Raw genomic sequence first — 19,039 nt, 5'->3', positions numbered from 1 at the left:
GTGCAATAAAAACCAGTTCGGAGGCGTGGCAGGTCTGGGTCACTGCCAGTTCCAGCAACCCAGGTTGCCAAATCACTACCGGTTCGGCCGAACTAGTCCAAACCAGTAGGAACCCACCACTGGATTGTTCTATCAAAAGTGAAACTTCCATGAACATTAGTATCCATTCCCCATTCCAGGCAAAGTCTATTTTTCAAAAGAATGTCAAACATTCCAACTTCACAGTCAATCAAACCAACCAAATTCATCAATTGCATACAAGAGAAGCTTTGGATAGCTTTTCAAAATTATAGTGACTCATGTAGAATACTTTTATTTCAGAAAAGAAGCTAAAATGCATTACATTCGGCAGCCATGCTACCCAATTCATTAGTGTGTATTTTTCACATAACGTACAGCATACTTGTTGAAATTATTTTAAGACTCAACTCTATGGCACTTAAAAATAATGGCAATTAATAGAAATGATTTCTTAGTAAATATAAATAGGATTAGGCTGCTAGTCTGATGGATTTTAATGAAAAACCTATTCAGCTGAAATGAGTAAAAATAGTATAATGGTATTAAAATAAGAGCAGAAAATCCTGAATAACATGAACACAAATTAACAGGTGAATAAAGCCATTTTCAAGGACCACAGAAGTGTCTCTAGGAGGTCATATGAACCCAGGTGACTGAGCTATCTATACTGAAAGGCCCTCTGATGGTCTCTCTCAACTGGAAAGCATGTTCATGTGACAAAATACAGACATTTGGGTATTAAAAATGTTTAAAAATTACACTGACAATGCATTTAAAGAACCTGAAAAAATTACACTGAAAATGCATTTACGCACTATACATGTGTTCATTCAAAAAGGCTACGAGAAGCTATTTATTAATTTTTATATATGCAATCTTTATCTCACTTTTCCATTCATTCAGAGTAATAAATGACAACATGAGTAAATAAAAAATGCAAGGTTAAAAAAAATAGGAAAATAATACTCCTTAATGCTCTCCAAGTTTGGCGGTTACCTGCAGACTTTTTATTACTTAAGTAATATAGGTAGTTTGCTACCTACATAATTAGGTTACCTAGTCGGGTAAGGAAATGTCTATAAGCAAACCACCAAGCTCTGAGAGCACCAAGGATTCCACAATTTTTTTTAGGATTTTAGGATTTTATTGAAAATTTATATGCCGCCCTTTTCCCTGAGGGGACTCAGGGCGGCTTACAACAGTGAAGGGAAGGGAGTGCAAGACAGGACTTAAAAAGAAAAAAAAGAAAAATCGTGATTAAAAGAAAATTGATCATAAAAACACAACATTCACTCAACATTCGGGTGGGGTGAGAGTAATCCTATCCCCAGGCCTGACGGGATAGCCAGTTCTTAAGGGCTGTGCGGAAGGCCTGGACTGTGGTGAGGGTACGGATCTCCACGGGGAGGTTGTTCCATAATGTCGGAGCAGCAACTGAGAAGGCTCTCCTCCGCGTAGTCGCCAGTCGGCACTGACTGGCGGATGGAATTCGGAGGAGGCCTACTCTGTGCGATCTGATGGGACGCAGGGAGGTAATTGGCAGGAGGCGGTCTCTCAAATAGTCAGATCCACTACCATGGAGCGCTTTATAGGTGGTAAGTAAGACCTTGAAGTGCACCTGACGATCAACAGGTAGCCAGCGCAGCTCACGGAGGATTGGTGTTATATGGGCGAACCGTGGTGCGCCCATAATCACTCGCGCGGCCGCGTTCTGGACTAGCTGAAGTCGCCGGATGCTCTTCAAGGGCAGCCCCATGTAGAGCACATTGCAGTATTCCAGCCTAGAGATCACAAGGGCTCGAGTGACTGTTGTGAGAGCCTCCCGGTTCAGGTAGGGCCGCAACTGGCGCACCAGGCGAACCTGGGCAAATGCCCCCCTGGTCACAGCCGACAAGTGGTGGTCAAAACTCAGCTGTGGATCCAGGAGGACTCCCAAGTTGCGGACCCTGTCCGAGGGGAATAAATTTTGCCCCCCCAGCCTGATTGGTGGAATGTTAGCCAAATTTTTGGGAGGAAAACACAACAGCCACTCGGTCTTTTCCGGGTTGAGTACCAGTTTGTTAGCTCTCATCCAGTCTTTAACAGCCTCAAGGCCCCGGTTCATCACGTCCACCGCTTCATTGAGTTGGCACGGGGCGGACAGATACAACTGAGTATCGTCCGCATACTGGTGGTATTTTATCCCGTGCCTTCGAATGATCTCGCCCAGCGGTTTCATGTATATGTTAAATAGCAGGGGGGACAGAACCGAACCCTGCGGCACCCCATAGGTTAGGGGCCTCGGGGACGATCTCTCCCTCCCCACCAACACCGACTGCGACCTGTCCGAGAGGTAGGAGGAGAACCACTGTAAAACAGTGCCGCCCACCCCCACCTCCCGCAGTCGTCGCAGAAGGATACCATGGTCGATGGTATCGAAAGCCGCTGAGAGGTCGAGGAGAACCAGGATGGACGCATAGCCTCCATCTCTGGCTCTCCAGAGATCATCGGTCAATGCGACCAAAGCGGTTTCAGTGCTGTAACCGGGCCTGAAGCCAGACTGGAAGGGGTCAAGGTAGTTAGCTTCCTCCAAGGTACGCTGAAGCTGTAAGGCCACCACCTTCTCAACAACCTTCCCCAGAAAGGGGAGGTTGGAGACTGGACGATAGTTGTTAAGAACTGCTGGATCCAAGGACGGTTTCTTCAGGAGGGGCCTCACCACCGCCGCCTTAAGCACAATTCAACCCTGAGCTACATATATTCTCTTCTATTAATAATATAATTAAACTACAGACTCTAAAATTATTAACGTTAAATGTGTGGCTAATGAAAGGTCCCTTAACAGCTTTTCTAAAATCAGGGTACTTGTTAAAGAAATCCTCAAATAAGTGGTTTTGAAGAATGGAAAAGAACTTCTCTCTCAAGGATGGGACTATGGGGATGTATCTCTGCATGTATAACGCACATCTAGAATTAGATTTCACTATATCTATTCACTACCTTTTATAGGGGTAGTCCTTACTTTCAAAACAAGGATAGATAACAATTGCTCTTCCTTGCAGCTGTCTGATTGTCCCAAATAAATTATAAAGGCATGGTCATCATATCTACTAGTTACAGAAGAAGTGCTTGTTCTTTGAGTTAGGGCAGATTACTTAGTTCATATTCCAGACGTAGTGGGGGGGAAACTAAATTTGTTTTCATTACATCAGAATGAAGGCAAAGCTTTGTTTTTTTCTTGTTTACACTACAAAAGTATGTCCTTTTTTTAAAAAAAAGGTTTCATTATTTATAAAAATTCATTATAAAGGTCATTTGCTAGAAAAATAGTACAAAATCTTTAAAATGAAACTAAACAAAATAATCTGTTACCCTAGCTTTTTCTCTTTCCTTATTTAGACATATTATTTGGTTTGGATATAAGAGTTGATTGCTCCCACAGTTGCAAATGTGGAACCCAAAACTAATTTAATGGGTAATGCACTGTATCTATTTAGATACAAACACACAGAGAGATTAGTCTTTAAGACAAACATATGCTTTAATACTGGTTAATGTATTTTTGTTCTTGAATTTCTTACACATTTACAACACTTGCCCCAGAGTAAGTACATTCATATATATTTTTATTAATAACATTATTCCATTTGCACATAAACTGAAGCTATGATCATTTTTATATATCAACCCCTTGTAAGTGTGTAAATAAACAGAAATGTATAAACAAGCACAAAATACATGTGAAATTGAAAAGTAAATGTGAAATTGAAATAAATAACTAAAACATTCCACACTTGAAATAAAAATCTTAAAAGAAAAAGAAACCCAGAAACCAATCTCCCTGCCCCCAGCCAGGAGTGGGCTGGTGGGGGTTTGCAGAGGTTCGGGAGAGCCTCTAGATAAGATTCTGTGCAGTTCAGAGAACCCCCAAATCCCACTCCTGGCTGATGCACATAAGTGCAGGGGATGCACAGAGGCTTGGGGTGGGCGAAAAAAAACAACAGAAGTTTGGAAAGATCAGAAATGGAAGGGCCTCCAGAGCCTGGGGAGGCTGTTTTTGGCCTCCTGGAGGAAAGCCCCCAGAGCCCAAGGTGAGCCATGGTGCAGGAGGCTGACTAGACCATGTCCACCATGGCCAAGCCCACACAGCAACCAGGCAGAGAACCCCTTGCTAAAAATTTTGAAGGCCACCCCTGCCCCCAACAGATATTTTGGTGCACATTAATAAAGACTGGGCCAGCCTATCTACAAGACAAAAGACCTCCAATTCCAGGGTGATGGGATTAACACATGACCCCCTCAGGACATAATAGGATTAGCTCTCTACCCATCTAGCAGCAGGGCTCACTGCATTTCAAAATTTCCTAATGACATTGCATCACCCAGCAAGGTTCAACCAAACTTATCTCAGACAACCTCAGCTATGATCTGCATAGCCCCATGAGAGTCTGACAGTAGCCAATAGAATACATATTCTTGCACAGGAACAGGAAGCTCAAGTTCAAGAGAGGGTATAAATGCCTCTCACTCTCCACTTCATGTGGTCAGCTGCCCAGGACATCAAACCCAAGTGGTCCTGTTCATCAATAAACCATCTTTCCAATCAGCCTCCAGATTTCCAGTATCTTTCTCCTCATTTGGAACTGAACCAGATGGATATTTCTTCCAAAACAACAATAGATTGTAAAGCGTTCTACATTTTATATAAACAGAGGATTACATAGCCATGGAAGGTAATAAATCAGCAACTTCTACTCAAGGTCTCATCAAAAGAAAAGGTGTAATAGTCCCCTTCTGTTTGTGATACAGGAAAATATGCAAATACATTTAGGAATGTTTCCAACATTCTCATACTTCAGCTCTTGAAGATTTGGATCTTGCTCATATATGTTTTATTTTGCACCTCATGTAAGTTGCCCTGATAATGTGTTGAAAAGTAAGATGAAAATATCAAAATGGTAAAAGTTTTAAAAATAACTATAGTGTTTAAGGAGCTGTCACTTGAGTGAGGGTGGTTTTTATCCACAACTTCCTCAAATAAGTAAACTCTAAATACCAAATGAATAAGACACTTTTTATTTATTTGTATTAACTAAAAAATGAAGCATCCTTTCAAAGTATCATTTGCCTAAAATACCTTTTGTTATATTTCTACATAATATATAAATTATTGTACAAATCTCTTACCTTGCAACAGTAGAGTTGTTGCAGTATTAATTTCCTTTTGTGTTGGAAACCGGCCACAGTCTCTGAAAAACTTAGGGAGCTCATTTCTATCCATTTCTTTCCAGCACACTATCTTTTGAAATATAGTTTCATAAACTAGGAGACAAAATAATATATAGATCAAAAAAGTCTCATTTTGTTGTTGTATTGCGATTGTTTGAAGTTTTTCATCCAATTTATCATACATCCTTTTCTTTATTCTTTCTCTGTATCCTATCTAATCTATGTATCCTATCTATGTCCGCGGCGGACATAGAGGCAGGCAAAAGAAAGCGAGCTGGCAGGCTGCCGCCTCTGGGCAAAAGAAAGAAAGCGCCAGCCCGCCAGCTCGCCTGAGCTGCCCGCCTTTGGGCAAAAGAAAGCGGCAGCTCGCCAGCAGAGGCGGGCAAAAGACCCACCTCTGCTGATGGGCTGCCGTGGACATAGAGAAAGAAAGCTGGTGGACTGCCCTCCCTGCCTCTCCGACTCCCACCCCCTTCCCTCTCTTCACTCTCAAAAAAACTCCCTCTCAAATTGAGAGTTTGTTTGAGTGAAGAAACAAACGCACACACTCACAGGCACACACATTACTTACAATTACTTACAAATTACATTGATTTTGAATTCCTCCCCCTCCCTCCGACCCACATACCTTTTCCACCTGTTTCACAGAGGATTTCAACTTTGCTCTTGCCTGCCATCATGAAAATGTAAAAATGTAAAAGGAAAAAAGCAAGAGCTGCTCAGGCTGGGCTAGCTGCCTCCAGAGTCCACAATGGATGACTCTGCTTAACTGTTTAAAAAAGCCTCTTAAAAAATGCCCTCTACAGGAGGAGGCAAGAGAACCACGTGCCTCATCTACATAAGGAATTTTTCAGCTTTTAACCCTTACTTAACTCTGCTCGAGTGATCCTAAAGTCAGACTAAATGAGGCACGTGGTTCTCCTACCTCCTCCTGTAAAGGGCACTTTTTAGAGGCTTTTTTAAACAGTTAAGCACTAAGCAGAGTCATCCACTGTGACTCTGGCAGCAACTACCTCAGCCTTTTTCCTTTTACATTTTTTTTTCTTTTCATGATGACAGTGGTGAGGCCCTGCCTCCCCTGCCTCCCCTGACTGCACGTCACTGCTCACCTATATTTTAATAACTGTATTGTAGAATTGTTATATATTGTGGGTAATATAAAAAAGAACAGTTCTATTATGATCACTATGAAAGATTATTGATTATGTCACTAAAACTATTTCATAATATCTAAATAATATTTTAATGTATTATATTTAACTTCTAAAGACATAATAAATAGTTCCTTTGCCATTTGATCCAAATGTGTAGTCTGCATTTGGTACTTAAAACTTAGGACTTTGGCATTGTTAACAAAAGCTCCGAGGACATTCTTTGGACCTGATCTGAGCAGCGTACATCTGTTGTTGTTTTTAGTCGTGATGTCATGTTGCTACCCAATGAACAATGTTCCTCCAGGCCTTCTTGTCCTCACACCATCCTCTGGAGCCCATTTAAGCTTACACTGATTGCTTCAGTGACTCCATCCAGCCACCTCATTCTCTGTCGTCCGCTTCTTCTTTTGCCCTCAATCTTTCCCAGCATTAGGCTCTTCTCCAATGAGCCCTTCCTTCTCATTAGGTGGCCAAAGTATTTGAGTTTCATCTCCAGGATCTGGCCTTCTAAAGAGTAGTCAGGGTTGATCTCCTCTAGGACTGACCGGTTTGATTGCCTTGAAGTCCAAGAGACTCATAGGAGTCTTCTCCAGCATGTCTGGAGAAGAACATCTGTATTACTCATTAAATAGTCCAGTGATTTTTCATGTTTCCACGTGAACCTGAAAACACATTCTTCTTTAAGGAGTAGAACCAATGACACCTCAAAAAAGAAGTGGCTGTATAAATGAATAGCAGAAACATGTTATGATGTTTCTGATCAATAAGCTCAGCATCTTAGCCACTGAGCCACTACGTCCCTTTCTTTACTAGGAATGGATCCTATTTCAAATACCAATTGCAATCTCCTACTTTATTCTATGAACTTGCAATTGGATTTTTAAAAATGAAAGAAAAGCAATTAGGAAATAAAAACTGGGTTAGAGAAAAAACCTTAATATTTTCTTTCATTTTATAAAAAAGCGAATGGTACAAAAATGGTCAATTGGTCTTATTTTTCACTGCAGATTGCAATGCAACCTCAAATTGTGCATATAATCTGTTGATTTCATTAGAACTTTCTAAGCCTTACGCTATAACCTAGAGAATATTTCCAGAGCAATAAAATTAGTTTTCACCTGACACATTTTTTAGCATAAAGGATGAGCAATAAATTGTGCAAATAACCATTTACAACTTAAATACTCAAACATTAAACGTTAATTTATATTAAAGCCTTGGGATAAAAAGTATAGCCCAGCATATCTATCAACAATAGGGACAGATGAAATCCGCTATTGTTACTTTTGAAATTTCTTAGATTAAGCAGATGAAAAGAATAATGCAAGATCAGGGCAAAGAGTCATATACTTAGCATTCTGCTATTCTGAAGGAGCTGATCAGTATAGATCATTTGTAAGGGCACCATCCATTGTGTATTCCAGTAATTGCTACTGAAATACATGCTGCATTTGTTCAGAAGCATAATATAACTGATTCACAGTACTCTCATTTCTTCTTGTGGATGCAGATTATATAGCTTAATTTTATACTGTGTGAAAAAAATACCAACTTTTATTGCTACTAAAATTTTCACTATGCTTATTGGGCAATCTCGGCACTCACATTATGGAAGAAAAATAGACTCTATCAAGCTATTTTTTCTGCACATATTTTATGCATCTCAACTATATCAGATCCTGCTCACTTTTTTTTGAACCTAAAAACTACATACTGCTACCTTCTCAAGAACTCAGCCTTAGGGATTACTAAGCATATCAATCCTTGTGTATTCTTACACATTAACCTCCTTCAATCTCCAAATCACACACCCCCCACAAAAAAAACCAATTACTGTTGAAATATATTGTATGTGCATGTCTTTGTACATATACAAAGAGACTCAATGATTCTACTGCTCAATGAAGTTGTTGTTGTTGTTAGTTGTGACCCCATAGGCAATGCTCTCCAGGCCTTCCTGTTCTCTGCCATCCTCTGGAGTCCATTTAAACTCAAGCTGACTGCTTCAGTGACTCCATCCAGCCACCTCATTCTCTGTCATCTCATTCTTCTTTTGCCCTCAATCTTTCCCAGCATGAGGCTCTTCTCCAGTGAGTCCTTCCTTCTGATTAGGTGACCAATGTATTTGAGTTTCATCTCCAGAATCTGGCCTTCTAAAGAGTAGTCAGGGTTGATCTCCTCTAGGACTGACCGGTTTGATTGCCTTGCAGTCCAAGGGACTCATAGGAGTCTTCTCCAGCATGTCTGGAGAAGAACATCTGTATTACTCATTAAATAGTCCAGTGATTTTTCATGTTTCCATGTGAACCTGAAAACACATTCTTCTTTAAGGAGTAGAACCAATGACACCTCAAAAAAAGAAGTGGCTGTATAAATGAATAGCAGAAACATGTTATGTTGGCATCATACTTATTCCTAACCATTTTCAAAATGTGTACAGCTCTGCTAAATGTATCTTGTTAAGATCTCTTTTTTCTGTTGTGAGAAATCTTGATTATTTTACAAGATATATCCACTATCAGTTCTTCAATTACATGGGCACAACATTTTAGAAAGTTTGCTTGGCATTAGCTTCCACACCAGAGGCATAACGTTTAAACTTATGCTCAGTTATCATTGCAGTGAGTTGACTATGATATACTGATGTCTTCGAATATTGCCAAATAGTGCATCAATTCTGAATGAAAACATTGAGTCAGAAGTGGATGCTAAATGGTTTTTTGCCACTTCTTGTTTGCATCATGGCTATTTTAACTCTTGTCAGTACTTTCCCCAGGTTGTTTGTGGAGTCCAGTTAAAGTTTCTCAGACAAGGAAGTACAAGAAGGAGAAAAGGTCAAGAATTTTAGCATGCTTCTTTCTGGTTTGTTCGTTTGTTTGCTTGCTTCTTGTTGGGGGTGTCTGAATGTCTACCCTTTTGGTATTTTAGGCTAGTAACATAAATGCTAGCAACATAAAGTACTCTGCCAGAACATACAGTGCTCGGAAAAATAGTAATAGTATTTTACCAAGATATATCCCTACTGCCCAGAATCTAACAGTTAGTCATGTTACATTTAAGTGAAAATGATACAGATTACATTTGGGGTTCCTGCAGAGGAAAATTCTATCAATAAACCATGTTTCCCTAAAAATAAGACAAAATCTTTTTTTTAATCCCCTAAATAAGCACTTGGCCTTATTTTCTGGGAGGTATTATTTTAAGGTGCAGGAGGCAGCAAGCGTAGTCACCTCATGGCTGCTGCTGTGTTGCAATATTTTGGGGGAGGGTTTATTTTTTGGGGTGGGCTTATTTTAGCGCATGGGGTCAAAAGCCCAATTGGGTTTATTATCCGGGGAGGTCTTATTTTGGGGAAAACAGGATATATTACCAATTTTCCTAAAAAAAGACACCACCTTTGAGAAAATGCAAGCAACCTCAATTGAAGATATTAAATAGTTTTTGAAATAGTTAACAGAGCTATGGTAACAATAATCTCAACAGATTATTCTGAAAAATACATACGCATTTTATTGTCAAGCCAGTCTTCCAGTTGTTCAAATATTAGTGCTGTACTTGTATCCAAGATGCCACAAAGGCGTTTAATTCGAAACATCATTCTACGATACTCCTTTATAACAGCTAATATATTAGGTCCATGGTTTTTAGCCTGTAATTATAAATATATGTATATGTGTGTGTATGTGTGCTTGTGTGTATACATACATACATGTAAAGTGGTATTGGGAGAAACAACATTTACAGAGTAAAGAATTATAGGTGCATAAAGTAAAGTAAACCTTCCAGAAATTGTCATAAAAACAAAAAAAATCCCCTGTAATATTGCATTTTGATACTAGAGACTAAAGGATTTTATGGCAAAGATCAAAGTTTGCCAAAGTGCTATATATGGAATAATCTGGTATGAGATTCTCAGTTATGTAGGTCATGGTTATCCCAAAGATGCTTTTTTTTTAACAATCTAGACTTTGCTTTTCCTTGGCGTGATCAGAACCCTACATCACTGGGCTAAAGATGTGCCTACCAGCAAAGATGGAAGAGAAAACATGCTAAAACAAATCAAAGAAGCCCTCAGAACATGTGGCTACCCCAGTTGGCCCTTCATCAAATCCCCCAAAAAATAGTCCCACAGGACCACCTCCATAAAAGACAAAGACGAGAACAATAAACAAAGCAATGTTGTCATTCCATACATTGCAGGAATATCAGAATAGTTCCAGAGGATTTTACACAAACATAAGATACATGCACCCTTTAAATCCAAGAATACACTAAGATAGAAGTCTGTCCACCCCAAGGATAAAACACCGAGACACAAACAAACAATGTGATATCTGCAGGACAATGCAGTGAGTCATGTGAAGATATGTTCATTGGAGAAACAAAACAACCACTTCATAAATGCATGGCACAACATAGGAGAACAAACTGATCAGGACAAGATTCAGTAACCCATCTGCATTTGAAAAACCAAGGCCACTCTTTTGAAGACAGAAAAGTTCCCATTCTGGACCAAGATGACCACTGGTTTGAAAAGATCAAAGAAGGCATGTATATTAAAATTGAATGGCCCTCTCTAGTCAATTTTAGGGGGAGGGTCTACCTCCTGTTTACAACACAATCCTTTCAGCAGTTCCAAGAAGGTTCCACACTATTCAGATGATCCTGATGGCATAGATGAACCTTCAAGTGGCCTCAACAATTCTCAGAATGAGAGTGAGGGCTAACAACCAGATGGCTGCAAGGAATATAAATCCTTCTATTATCTACCATTAAGGCAGAACTGAAGATGCTCTTGGTTGAGAAGCAAAATGCCTTAAAAGAAAAATGAAGTCCAGTGGTCTTTTGGGGGAAAAAGCATCTTTGGGACAGAAAATACCGGGTTTTTTTCTTTCTTTCTCTTTCTCTCTTTCTCTCTTTTTCTCTCTCTCTCTCTCTCTCTCTCTCTCTCTCTCTCTCTCTCTCTCTCTCTCTCTCTCTCACACACACACACACACACACACACACACACACACACACACACACACGGCTACAATGCAAAATTAGCCAGAAGACAAAAAGAAGCCAGGAAAATCATAGAATGGTTGGAACAATATATAAATTGTTGTGTATAACAACTTGATAATGGGTAAAATGAAGTCCCTATTGAGTTTGAGACTGTTGACAATATATTTTTGTGCTAAACAGAAAACTGCCCTTTTAATAGACCAGACTATTTTGTCCAAATAGCCCAGTATTCTCTAGTAAGGGCTGTAAAAATCATTGGGCATTCAGATGTGTATAGGGATTATTTCTTATATAAATCAACTCTGCATCTTTCAAATTTTGAGACTAATGTTATTTTATATAAATCATTACTGTTCAAGCTGGACAAGGTACTAGCTACAGTAATGCAAACATGTCAGAGATATAATCCATTATAGTACATCACAATATCTCATATTAATGAAATTAAAATACATTACCTTCAGTTTTATTCTTTTCATTTTATTACGTTCAAACCATCCTTTGAAAAGTTTTTGAATACAGGTGGCAGCTGATTCAATTTTTTCCTGTGAAGGAACTTTTCGGAGTTTTTTAAAAGCTTCAAATATGTCTAAATGTGGCCCAATCCTTTTCACTTTCTCATTAATTATATTAATGTGTCTTCGTCTTCTAAGGAACAGGAAGGGAAGGGAGGGAGGAAGTTAGGGAGGCTTTGCTTTAAACTAAATGCAATGCTTAGGATAAATTGAAATAAACATGGAAACAATGGATAATTAAACATTTCAATACAAGAGAGTGGAAAATGGTTGGAGAATATGAAGCAATATTTCTATTCAACCTGTGGCTGAAATCCAAAGAAGCACTCAAAACAATGCAGTTTTATTCTCCTATTTTTATCTCTAATACTATCAAGAGAAAACACAAATGGTTCCAATTGGGATTCAACACACTGAAATAAAAATCATAAGTATGTTAATGCTTCAGAAGACCACCTGCCATACCACACAGAAACTGTAAAAGAAAACTTCACACATTAAAACTTGTATGTTTAAACTCACATTTTTTAAAAAGAAGAGCCTCAATTTTTTTGTGTGCATGTATGAAGTGTCATAAATTTACCGAGAAAAACAGCAATGTTAGAGTTCAGGTAGATTAAGGAATATTGTGCAAAAGAAAGATAAATTGTAAGGAATATTGAAGTCTTTTTCTGAATAAAATGCATCTGGCTAAGGTAAACAGCAACAGAAATATAACCAACTGATGTATTGATTTAACCTGTTCTTTGGAACAGATAGAAAAAGACATTATTGAAAGAAAGGAAAAGTGTGTGTTTGTGTGTGCATGTGTGCGCGTGTACATACACATTTTTTAGATCTGAAAGTTCCATTCAATATCATTTTGGAATCCATAATGGCAGGGACAAGTTCAAAAGAACTTGGACCAAAAACATAATATTAACAACTGTTTTCTACAACATTATCATCATCACTAGACCTATTTATATGACTATTATTAACTTCATCACCATTGTTATTATTTTTAACTATAATCAAACTGACCAGTAATGCTTTCATTTACCATCTGTAGTCTCTTATAATTCCAAATGCTTTGTTGAAATGAAACAGAAACAATTGATTTAAAAACATAATTTCTGGGTTTCAGAGAGTTATAATGAAAATTTTGGAAGTTCCATTGTTTGGGAGCCTTATTCAAACTTTCAATATTCATCCCACTAGACTGCTAAAATTTGTCCTGATTCTATGTTCCAATGAAATCATATTTCTATGTGTTATTGCATTATTATAAATCCTATTGCATTTACATTTTAATGCTGTATACCATATGAAGATGTTTTGCATGGCAGTAAGAATATAAATATTTTAAATAACTATATCAACTCAAAATCATAATTTAAAAAATAGAAATACAATTTATACTAATTTCCTTCCAAGCAATCTAGTTAAAGCGGATGAAATATGCTTCTGTTATTATCATCCCAAATATTTACCAACTAATGTGACTTATATGAATTCATGAATAATTCCTCAATAATTGTTGTATGTAGACATTTACTTTTTAGTGAATGCTTGTTAATATACACATTCACATATTTAAATAGTGTTGTAGAAGAGACAGACTGGCAGAACACACAGTAACATTTCCCTGGCGTGTGTTTGTATGCTGTTGTTCTCATCACGTTTTTCTACTTTGTTTCATTTTAAGATACAGAAAGGAGTGTAACACAGTTGCATTCTCTCCCCTTTCTTATTCAACCTATATGCCAAAATGATCATGAGGAAGCTAGATCTTGAAGAATCAAAAACTGGAGTCAAGACTGGTGGATGAAACATCAACAATCTTCAAAAGGCTAATGATGTAACTTTTCTCTCAGAAATCAGAGGAGGCCTGGAACATCTGGTCAAGAAAATCAAAGAAGGAAGTTATAATTTTGATATCTTTCTGAACATCAAAAAGACCAAGTTCATGACCACTGCAAGGAATGCAAACGTCAAAGTTGACAGTGAAGAAAAATTCACTTTCCTAGGATTGCAGATAGCTCAAAGCTATGAATGCCGCACAGAAATATAACATCAGATTGCCCTGGATAGTTCAGCAATGATGACATGAGCCAAATATGAAAAAGAATAGGCATCAGCCTGGCAAACAAATGTAGGTTACTCTGCTTTATTGTGTTCTCCTTAGCTACCTATAGCTGTGAAAGCTGGACTTGAAAAAAGTAACACAGAAGAAAATCAACTCATTTGAGCTGTGGTGATGGAGAAGGCTCCTACATATTCCTTGGACAGTAAAGGCAACTAACAAGCAAGTGCTAGAGTGCTTAACACCAGACATCACTGGAAGGCAAAATCAAGAAATTTCATCTCACTTACTTTGGCCATGTGATGCAGGGAAATTCACTGGAGAGAGCAATTATGTTGGGAAGAGTTAATGACAAAAGGAAACCAGGCAATTAAAGAACATGGTGGCTGGATACCATAAAAGCTGACCCAAATCACAACATAGAAAAACTCAAAGAAGATTCCAGCCACACTCAACAAATAAGCTTTTCTATGGATACATATTTGCCAATGATACAGTTGTGCTAATATAGTCTTGTACAATAGTTACTGTATTTTACTGCTATATTTCTTATTTCACTGGCAAAGCAAATCTTTGTAATCAAACTCAGTAATTAGAGAATGGGTGTCAAATGTGCAGTATCACGTTGCCATCACATTATATTTCACAATGTTTTCCCCCTTCATGGAGCAGGCCTCTGCATGACACATCTGGCCCACGGGCTGCCAGTTTGACACCCTTGAACTAGAGGGTAATCACTGTGATATTGCTCCTGTAATATGTACATACAGTATATAAACACAGTATATGACTGTCTGTATCTTTGCCTCTGTCTGTCTGTCTGTCTGTCTGTCTGTCTGTCTGTCTGTCTGTCTGTCTATCTATCTATCTATCTATCTATCTTTCTATCTATCTAGAATTATACATTTTGATTTATCTATTGCCATTAATTATTTCTGGCTGATACTAAAGTATTTTGTTTGCCCCAGTTATAAAAAAGCTGTTTACCCATCTGCTAACAGGTTGGAAGTGATTAAGGGAAATTTATTTTGGCTGTTTTAAAAGCCAAATCGGTTCTGAGTTGAAAATATGTGTCTAAACCAATAGAAGGAGTTGCCAAGTTCAAAAGCAGATGTATGCCTCTTCTGAACCCAATTCCCTACCAAGTTAAATTATCTCAAAGCAAGTATTCTATTTCCTCTAACATGTCCAAATTTCTTATTCTGCCCAAATGTAGTTCTTGTGTAATGGCAATTTGCCTTTGGCTGAAGTACTAATCAACAGAGCCAAGTGCCAGCTGCATAATGCATAATGACCTTGAAGCAGAATTTGTTTTGTTCACTGATGCCATAAGACCCTACTTTTGACGGTATATTCACCATTTTTTAATTATGTCTTTTCCTGCCTCTTTCTTTTCTCAAAAGTGGGCTTCAAGATGATAGACAACAGGAGCAGAACATGAATGTGGATGCATAAGAACTTCGGTCCCTGCTAGAACTAATGATGTTGCCTATTTCAGTAATGAAACTTCTGCAAGAAAACAGCCAAGTTCAGAGAGTATCAAGGACCCCACAGTTCAACCCTGAGCTACAAATATTCTCTTTTATGTGTCTCACTTCCCTGTACTGCTCATAACTTTAATAGTAGATATACTAGTTAATGGTGAGCTATGTATGCTGCCCATTATTCTAAAAAAAATGTAAGAGAAACCTTCTTAATATGAATGTTATGACTACACATGGAAGAAGTTGTCATTTGCTGAGATGTACAGCTATTAAGAGCCAGACAAATGGCATAGAATATTTATATTGTTCTATTAAAGTTGGAAGACGGTACCATTTTACTGGAAATTCTAGGAAGCACTAACTTTAGTGATTAAGTATCTTTGAACTTCAGCAGATGAAAGGATTATCACTGAAAGCATATTAATCCATTGAGGATTAGCAGCAAACTGTTAGAGATCTCAAACAGATAATAGGTGATTTATTTATGAACTGCAGTTGGATAGCAAAAATGCATATACATTTATGTTAAATATAATGCAATAGTCAGAACAGTAAGATTGAAATAGATATTGAAGGGTTGGGAGAGTCTATGAAACATACGATCTATATCTTTCTTGCTGTTCCTAGATAGTCCAGCCTTTTATAAGATCGCATGGACTGCCAGATTTTCATAAAGTTCGTGCATATGGTATCTGCCTTTTCTTCTTCCCTCTTCCAGTGTCCCTTAGCTGAGAATAGAGATTCAATAAAATGTTACATTGCATATTTAAAAAAATATGGGGACTTGAATTCTAATATTATTGTATGATTATGGCCCCCTGTCCTCAATCCTAGTCTTCTTTGATTCAGGTGAAGTAAAATATAGGTGCTAAAAGTGAATATTTTACAATTGGCAAACTGATTCCATTCAGACATTTTAAACAAGTAAGTTTAATCCAATGTTTCCATTTTAAAGAAAGTTGTTGAGAATATGGTAGGCCTGCAGCTTCAAAAGGGTTTGGAGAAGGTCAATTTATCTGGACCTGTTAAAACAAGATTCAGGTCAAGTCATATATAGCCAAATGGCATTGATTGATCATACTTGTAAATGACTGTGCCAGAGCTCAGAATGGGGATAGTGTAACCATTCCGGCCTTCCTTGACCTTTCAGCACCTTGTGGTGCTATTGAACTTGGTACTCTTCAGGTCAGCTGAGGAAGTTGGGAGTGGGAGTCATGGTTCTTCAGTAGTTCTTCTCTTTCCTACAAGGCCAGTTCCAATCAGTCTTGGTGAAGTATCCCAGGGCTCAGCAATGTCCCCACTCCTATTTAAAATAATAGGGACTTTATACAGATTCTGTGCCTGGGAGGGATGCAGGGGCTCAGTGGCTAAGATCCTGCGCTTGTCGATCAGAAAGATCAGCAGTTCAGCGGTTTAAATCCTTAGCACCACGTAACGGAATGAGCTCCCGTTACTCATCCCAGCTTCAGCCAACTGAGCAGCTCGAAAGCATGTAAAGATGCAAAGTAGAAAAATAGAGACCACCTTTGGTGGGAAGGTAACAGCGTTCTTAGGTGTTTAGTCATGTCTGGCCACATGACCATGGAGACGTCCTTGGACAGTGCTGGCTCTTTGGCTTTGAAATGGAGACTGCCAACTGCCCACTAGTTGGGAATGACTAGCACATATGTGCAAGGGGAACCTTTACCTTATTTAACATACACATAAAACCATTGCATGAGATCTTCTGACAGCATGAGATCAAGTGCCAGTAATATGGTACTCAGTTACACTTTTTTGCCCTGTGCCATCCTAGTGATGTTGTAAAGATGCTTTCCCAGTACCAAAGGGATACTGGCGTGATTGGAGGAGAATCACTTCAATCTGACAAGACTGAGTGTCTCTAGGGTTTAGGACACCCTGCACCTAATAATTGTTCATTTGTAACTCTGGCTGGCATTACACTGCCCCAGTTGGTGCACAAACTGGGGGCTCTCATGCTCATGGTCCAGTTTAAAGAGTAGGTGGCAGCCAGTTGCAGCTTTTCCTACATCAGAAGGCACTGTTCTGACCTAGGCTTCCCAAGAGCATGAAGCAACTCCTTGTCCTGACAAAAACTCCTTTTATTAATTTACTGTGAATTATGCTCAGTCACATCCAGTAAAGTCTTTCAAGGGAGGATTTAGAGTCACAGACCTTATCTGGCTTGGAGAGCTGCCAGGCCAAAATCTGCAAAACTTGGCAAGGAGTCTCAGGGAGCCATGAACCAATTAAGTGAACCAATTATTTCCTGCAAACTCCACTCCCTTTTGCTCCTCCTTTTGCTCCTCTTTTAGTTCCTCTGCGAGGGCCATTCATCACCCACCTGTAGCCTTTCTGCCAAGTCGATCCCTGTTCCCTTCATCTGGCAACTCTGTGCATGTGCACACTGGGAACAGGCTCTAGCTGTTCATCTGCCTCACTGATGTCTGACTCTGTAGGCAGCTAATAACTGGCATACGGCTCTGGTCCCCTCTCTGCTTCCAATACAGATCCCTCATCAGAGCCTTCCCCAAACTCCAGGACTGGCCCATGATCCTCCCCAACCTCCTCATGATCCGAATCTGCTGCCAGATCCACTGGCCGCTGGCAGGCCATAACAGGTACTGCTCATGATCACTCATGTCTTAGTAACCACTGGTTGTCACCTACAGCTCACAACTCAAGCCACTCAACATATTATTACTACAGGTAGTCATTGACTTACCACCATTCATTTAGCGATCATTTGAAGTAACAATGCAATTGAAAAATTGACTTATAACCAGTCCTCACAATTATGACTGTCACAGGAACCCCACAGTCACATGATCAAACTTCAAATGCTTGGCAGCAGCATAGATTTACAATGGTTGCAGGCTCCCAAGGTCATGTGATCACCATTAGTGACCTTCCCAGCCAGCTTCTGACAAGCAAAGTCAATGTGGGAAGTCAAATTCGTTAACAATGGTAATGATTCACTTAACAAAAGTGGCAAAAATGTTTGTAAAATTGGGCAATCTCACTTAACAACCACCTTGCTTAGCAAAAAAAAGTATGGTGCAATTATGGCCATATGACAAGGACTATCTGTAAGCTATAACCCATCCTAGATAATGACACTGCATTTTCTCAAACTCAAGCTTAGCAGGCCCTCAGTTTCATATGTTCAGCCACCCAACCTGGAGTAGATTTTCACAGACCACAATAGAAAAACCATACAACAATAATACTAGCACGGGACTCTGAAACAAAGCCAGATGTCTATTTTGCATCAAGTTTACACCAACAGCATCATCACAAGCCTCCACAATTTCACACTAAGTTTAGAAGCACTTTCCCATGCTTTTCCCTCATGTGATGCATGCCATCATTTATCAGCAGTGCCCTCTGAATTTTCTGTAGGACAAGCAGATCAGGCTTTGCACAAAATAATTAATGGACAAGTTTGACATCAGGACTCAAAGCAAGGTCAAATTCGTATCAGATTATTCTAACATCCCAGGACAACACTACAAATCTCAAAGTAGCTATTTGGAACAAAGAAACTTTACCGGCAAATGAGAAGCTGCTGAATTCACATATATA

At 38.9% G+C, this 19,039-nt stretch overlaps 1 protein-coding gene across 1 annotated transcript in view; it reads right to left on the bottom strand.

The window, feature by feature from the left end:
* IQCM (IQ motif containing M) overlaps positions 1–19,039 on the bottom strand; it is a 101,118-nt gene that overhangs the window by 56,713 nt on the left and 25,366 nt on the right. Inside the window, exons 5-7 of the mRNA XM_087723923.1 lie at positions 11,849–12,038; positions 9,888–10,032; positions 5,188–5,322 (exon numbers count right to left, since the gene is read on the bottom strand). Of these exons, the coding sequence (XP_087580049.1) occupies positions 5,188–5,322; positions 9,888–10,032; positions 11,849–12,038 (470 nt within the window). The remainder of the gene's footprint in view (positions 1–5,187; positions 5,323–9,887; positions 10,033–11,848; positions 12,039–19,039) is intronic.

The sequence above is a fragment of the Thamnophis sirtalis genome, unplaced genomic scaffold (assembly GCF_051295495.1).
Source record: "Thamnophis sirtalis isolate CommonGarterSnake01/CBP01778 unplaced genomic scaffold, rThaSir2_p1.2 scaffold_10, whole genome shotgun sequence".
NCBI lineage: Eukaryota > Metazoa > Chordata > Lepidosauria > Squamata > Natricidae > Thamnophis > Thamnophis sirtalis.
The sequence above is the reverse complement of the archived record's forward strand: the minus strand, read 5'-3'. Positions and strand labels throughout refer to the sequence as shown.